We start from the raw sequence: 6,477 nt of genomic DNA, 5'->3' as shown, positions 1-6,477 counted from the left end.
TTTTACATTCTCGACTCTTAGAAAGAGCGACCAAACAATCAAAATTAGATCCATGTCACGTTGAAAACGCGTATGTCAAAAACCCATGCAACATAGTCATACCCAGGGTTCCGATATAGTGGTAAGAGCGTACTTGTGAATTAGGCCCACATGACATGTGCTAAAGGATGTATAACTAAAAAAGCATGTAATGGACTAGAAAACCATAACTTTCATATGTAATTCAAGGTATTGGGTAAAAACTGAAATATGTAGTTGAATTATATATTTGCAAGCAATAAGTACAAGTAGTAGCTAGCATTCATGTCTCTCTACTGGCTTACATTCTTCATCTTACTGTCACCATATATATCTACAACTATAAATAACAACCAAGAAGTACAATAAAATAGAGAGGCAACCTATGGAACAGACAATAACGGCAAGACCAAGTGAATGTGATAAAGTAGCAAACATACCCGTTGCGAATGCAATTACGACTGCTAACATTGACAAGGACAGACATTTACTTGCGAGATCATAAACCTTCTGTAAAATTTTTAATATTAGAGGACTTGTACTTGTATCTGCGATGAGTGCCATGAGGAAGTAGATGAATATGGGAACAGCTGAGCATGTGAAGGCAATGGCATCGGAAACAACAAATGCACGAAATGATATTTTCCTTATTAGAATCGCCATCCCTTTATTAGGGCTATCTGGGTCGCTCTCAAAGCCTCCTGGCAATGTGATACCAGCGGCAAAAGTGATCGTCATTATCAAAGTGGCGACGACAATATGCATTTGAGCCGACTTCATAATACTTTCGACTACTATTTGCTCTGCCTTATTAGCGTTATCGTGATCCTCTTCCCTCTGTTGCAACTTGCCTCCTGTTCCCGTTTCATCATTTGGATTGGGCATGTACTCGTACTTCCGCTTTACCTCAAAGTCACGTTTTCCAAATCGGCCAATGCTACACAAATCCTCCATCAATTTCTCCTATTTTCATCAATAGTACAGTTTATAGTGAGTCGGTCGAAAAATTTAACACATTAACTTGTCTAACTGAGAACTAATCTGTTCATAGTGTAGGAGACAACAATATCATGAAATAGAATTACAGTTTTACTTGATGTTTCAACACCACGTCAAGAATGGTCAGAAAGCTGAAGATTTGTGAGTGCACGCAAATCGTTCTTTCGCTTGACATAATCCTTGAACTAGTATATTAATACTTCACCAGCATATACTCGAGCGCAACCAGTATTTTAAAAACAAATGTGCGGCTGCTTACCTTCTTTGTTGTCGCTGCACATAACAATGCTATATCAAGTGGAGTCTGGTTTTGTTTGTTAAATGACATCTTCTTTGCTCTAGGATGGTTTATTAATTCACGCACATGGTTACCAGAGGCAGCAAGCAAATGGAGAGGAGTGTTGCCGTCGCTATCTGGCTCATCAACAAGGCTGTCGCACTTATCAGAGTCTAATAAGGAGCGGACTACCTCATCTTGATTGTTCAATACGGCAACATGAAGAGCATTTTGACTATTGCTGTTAAGCAAATCTCGACAATCAGGGCAGTGATTTAATAGCTTCTTTATCATGTTTACGTCACCTTCACTTGCTGCAATGTGAATTGCTGTCGTCCAGTCATTTTCAATGCCTGCCGGAAGGTACACTAAGGATTTTTTCCACCCCAGCATATAAGAAACTACGTCTATCAGTCCTAATTTGACAGCATAGTGCAGTGAATTCCAACCCCATAAGTCCGGTTCGTCGCATAAAGGCTTATTCCATCGCCATAGTGATCTAATGCAATCTGGATGTGTCAACACGATAAAAGCATAAATAAGGGGTTAGATCTTCTCGCAAATATGGTTGCACGACAGACATTACGAAATCATCAACAGATTATGGGAAAGTCAATTGAAGTTAGATATCGATACAGTTAATACCAAAAGTTATGTACCTTTATGTTCCTGAATTACTGCTGCATGGAGCGGCGTTCTATTAGATGGACCTGCAGCATAAGTTGGTTTCTTGCAGGATTCCAAGATATTAATCAAAGCATCATGAAAACCAGATTCAGCCGCCAGATACAGTGGCGTCTCCTGCGCATGGTTAGGTGGATATTCGAATTCAGAATCTTCTTCCACCAAGAGCTTAACCACATCTAGATGTTGGCTCCGCACGGCCTTGTGCAGCGCTGTATCTCTACTAGCATCTGTCATCCTCGTGAGTTTCTCCTTAGTATTATGATCTCTTGTACATGCAAGTAGCACACGTACTACTTCAGTGTGCCCTTCATTAGCTGCTATGTGAAGAGCGGTTCATTTTTCTTGTTTTGACAGCATAATAATGCCGGAGTAATCTTTAGGACTTCTCTCACGAAATCGGAGTGGCCATAGAGGGCTGCGACATGAAGGACCGTGTTGCCCTTCGGAGTGACTTGGTAGCCGTTTTCTTCATCCCTTTTCAGATGATCAGCAAGTAGAAAATTGGAATCTCCGATATTGCCTCTCATCGCAGCACTGTACAAGATTGGATCCATTCCTTTTGATAATCCTGTGAGTTCTTTGCTTTCTCCGGATGAAACATTATTATATAGGAAAAACTCATTAGATTCTTAATGAATCTCAAAGAAGAAAGAGATCTGGTGCTTGCCTTGATCACAAGAAAGGGATTTTGATGTTTTCGTATTTCGCTTTCATGTCAAAACAACCCACTCAGATCGCAAATCATATAGCTTACTCTAAAATAAAGAATCTTTAATAAATGAAATTAAAACCATGACCATATTATACAATAAGAATTCATATTAATTTTGAAACAAGATGTTGATGACATATCTATCACTCAAGAACATTATACGAAAAGATTTGAAGAACTGAGAGCCAGTGAACATGTCAAGGTTGTAACATAGACACGAGTCTCTATGTAAAACCATTAACACGCGATATTATCTAAAGTAGCTTGCTCTTGTAGCATCTTTATCAACTTCCAACGCCAAATTGTATGACTAACACATAAGGCAGCTGCTACATACTCGACTTTACAAGTTAAGAAAGGAACCGAAAAAAGAAAAAGAGAAAAAACAAGAGAATATCATCATAGGTTGCTTCTTAAGCACCAAAGTGAATGTCATTACTGATAAAGAAATGGACCTTGGGCCTAACTCAACCTCAAAAGCTAGTTCATGAGGGGAGGATTGCCCAAGACCATATAAGGAGACCAAGGACCCTTTAACCCACCGATGTGGGACTCCAACACCCCACGCACGCCCAGGGTGGACATCTGGAGCGTGGACAATATAAGACGGGGGTCCCAACATTGAAAACAGTGAGCGTGGACAATATAAGATGGGGGGCCCAACATCGGAAACAATGAACTGGTTGGGCCTAACTTTGATACCATGATAAAGAAATGGACCTTGGGACTAACTCAGCCTCAAAAGCTAGCTCATGAGGGGAGGATTGCCCAAGACCATATAAGGAGACCAAGGATCCTTTAACCCACCGATGTGGGACTCCAACAATTACTCTAAAAGAAAAGATTGCAGTGTGAAGCATCGTAGCGATGCGTAGGGTCGGGGGAAGACGGCCATACCACAGGGGTCTATTGTACGTGGCCTTATCCTGCATTTCTGCAAGAGTCTGCATTATAAAGCATTGAATTTATAATACAAAGAGATTTTGGTAAAACTTGATTTTGCTGCCATGTGACCAGGAAGTCACGGGTTCAAGCCTTGGAAACAGCCTCTGGCAGAAATGAAAGGTAAGGCTGCATACAATACACCCTTGTGGTGGGGCCCTTCCCCAGATGCTGTGCATAGCGGGAGCTTTAGTTCACCGGAATGCCTTTCTATCATTTTCAATTAGTTAGTCTTGTTTGTGTTGGAAAAAAGAGTCATGACAAGAAGATCTTAAATAGTAAAAAGATGTTTTTATTCATTTTGTTTTTTCTTTACAAATTCCTTTCTTCTGATCAAAGCAAACAATAAGTACCTTTCTTTTGATCAAAGGCAAAGATATGTGTGGTGTTCAGAATATTTCTATGTAATACTTCATCCGAAGAAAGCAAAGAACTCACTGGCAAACCAAATAAAAGAAACGAAATGGATCCAACCTTGTACAATGCCGCGGTGGAAGGTGTTAGAGTGGGTAAAGTCTCACATTGGTTGGGGAATGGACTGGTAGTTGGCTTATATGGACTTGGGTAATCCTCACCTCTTGAGTTAGCTTTTGAGGTTGAGTTAGGCCGAAGGTCCATTTCTTGACGTGGTATCAGAGCCAGGTCCATCCCCGTTTTGGGCTCCCGGTCTACGCGCCAGTGCCAGTTGGGCCTGGGCGTGAGGGGGGTGTTAGAGTGGGTAAAAATCCCACATTGGTTGGGGAATGGACAAGTGGTTTGCTTATATGGACTTGAGTAATCCTCACCTCTTGGAGACAGGTTCATCCCCGTTTTGGGCTCCCGGTCCACGCGCCAGTGCCAGTTGGGCCTGGGCGTGAGGGGGGTGTTAGAGTGGGTAAAAATCCCACATTGGTTGGGAAATGGACAAGTGGTTTGCTTATATGGACTTGAGTAATCCTCACCTCTTGGAGACAGGTTCATCCCCGTTTTGGGCTCCCGGTCCACGCGCCAGTGCCAGTTGGGCCTGGGCGTGAGGGGGGTGTTAGAGTGGGTAAAGTCCCACATTGGTTGGGGAATGGACTGGTAGTTTGCTTATATGGACTTGGGTAATCCTCACCTCTTGAGCTAGCTTTTGAGGTTGAGTTAGGCCCAAGGTCCATTTCTTGACATGGTATCAGAGCCAGGTCTATCCCCGTTTTGGGCTCCCGATCCACGCGCCAGTGCCTTTTGGGTCTGGGTGTGAGGGGGGTGTTAGAGTGGGTAAAAGTCTCACATTGGTTGGGGAATGGACTAGTAGTTTGCTTATATGGACTTGGATAATCCTCCCCTCTTGAGCTAGCTTTTGAGGTTGAGTTAGGCCCAAGGTCCATTCTTGACAGAAGACAATATCAGTAATGGTGATTTTTCACTTGCTGAATATCTGAAAAGGGATGAAGAAAATGAGTACCAAGTCACTCCAATGGGCAACACAATCTTACACATGGCAGCTAATTATGGCCGCTCACATTTCGTTGCAGAAGCCCTTAAGATTAGTCCGGCATTGTTATGCCATTGGAACAATAAGAATGAGACTGCGCTTCACGTAGCAGCTAATGAAGGTCACATCGAAGTAGTCCACTTGCTACTTAGTATAGATGAGCATCATAAGGAGACGCTCATGAGGATGGCAGATGATAATGGAGATAAGGGTGATTTTTCACTTGCTGAATATCTGAAAAGGGATGAAGAAAATGAGTACCAAGTCACTCCAACAGGCAACACAATCTTACACGTGGCAGCCCATTATGGCCGCTCACATTTCGTTGCAGAAGCCCTTAAGATTAGTCCGGCATTGTTATGCCATTGGAACAATAAGAATGAGACTGCGCTTCACGTAGCAGCTAATGAAGGTCACATCGAAGTAGTCCACTTGCTACTTAGTATAGATGAGCATCATAAGGAGACGCTCATGAGGATGGCAGATGATAATGGAGATACAGCGATGCACAAGGCTGTGAGGAGCCGACATCAAGATGTAGCTAGACTGTTGGTGAAAGAAGATCCTGAATTCGAATTTCCATTCAACAAGGCGCGTGAGACACCAATGTATCTGGCAGCTGAGTCTGGTCTTCGTGAAGCTTTGGTTGAAATCTTGAACTCCTGCAAGCAACCAACTTCTTCTGCAGGTCCATTAAATCGAACACCTCTGCATGCAGCGGTAATTCAAGAGCACACGGGTATGTACATACTTTTTTGCCGTTACTCTCGCTATATTAACATCTCTTTTTGATTTTGGTTACTATCTGTTGTTTCTTGTACTTCGACTAACGTATTATTTTGTTGTAGTGCTGTTTTGTTTTTGACTGTTTTTTCTTTCGCTGAGAGTCTATCGGAAATAGCCTCTCTACCTATGAGGTAGTGGTAAGGTCTGCGTACACTCTACCCTTCCCCAGACCCACTTAGAAACTACACTAGGGAGTCTAAATTTGCGTTGATTTAACTCCCTATCATCATCATATTTGACGCATGCATCCAGATTGCGCGAGATTGCTGATGCAAAATCTTTGTGTGAGGAACCTGACATGGGGGGTTGCAATTCGCTGCACTTTGCTGCTCTTTTAGGATTGAAAGAAGTAGTTTCCGATATGCTCGGGTGGAAAAGATCCTCAGTCTACCTTCCTGCAGGCAGTGAAAATGGCTGGACAACAGAAATTCACATTGCAGCCGGTGCAGGTAAGGTAGACGCTGTACATGAGCTGTTAAATCACTGCCCTGATTGCTGGGAAATGCTCGAAAGCAACGGACGAAATGCTCTTCACGATGCCATATTATACAGTCAAGCAAATGTGGTCAGTTACTTACTGAAGCCCAGAAAGTGGGATAA

The 6,477-nt window shown here is 42.6% G+C and overlaps 2 protein-coding genes across 2 annotated transcripts; one reads left to right on the top strand and one right to left on the bottom strand.

Moving 5' to 3' along the window:
• Window positions 1-278: 278 nt before the first annotated feature.
• LOC124891460 (ankyrin repeat-containing protein ITN1-like) lies at window positions 279-2,562 on the bottom strand. Its single transcript, XM_047403195.1, has 3 exons — window positions 1,954-2,562; window positions 1,277-1,803; window positions 279-981 (listed from the first exon to the last, which is right to left on the bottom strand). The coding sequence occupies exons 1-3, from the start codon at window positions 2,213-2,215 to the stop codon at window positions 340-342; spliced, it is 1,431 nt and encodes a 476-aa protein (XP_047259151.1). The 5' UTR covers window positions 2,216-2,562; the 3' UTR covers window positions 279-339.
• Window positions 2,544-6,247, top strand: LOC107853651 (ankyrin repeat-containing protein ITN1-like). The gene is made up of 2 exons (XM_047403196.1): window positions 2,544-5,830; window positions 6,130-6,247. The coding sequence occupies exons 1-2, from the start codon at window positions 5,074-5,076 to the stop codon at window positions 6,213-6,215; spliced, it is 843 nt and encodes a 280-aa protein (XP_047259152.1). The 5' UTR covers window positions 2,544-5,073; the 3' UTR covers window positions 6,216-6,247.
• Window positions 6,248-6,477: the final 230 nt, after the last annotated feature.

Source organism: Capsicum annuum, unplaced genomic scaffold, assembly GCF_002878395.1.
Source record: "Capsicum annuum cultivar UCD-10X-F1 unplaced genomic scaffold, UCD10Xv1.1 ctg3583, whole genome shotgun sequence".
Lineage (NCBI taxonomy): Eukaryota > Viridiplantae > Streptophyta > Magnoliopsida > Solanales > Solanaceae > Capsicum > Capsicum annuum.
The sequence above is the reverse complement of the archived record's forward strand: the minus strand, read 5'-3'. Positions and strand labels throughout refer to the sequence as shown.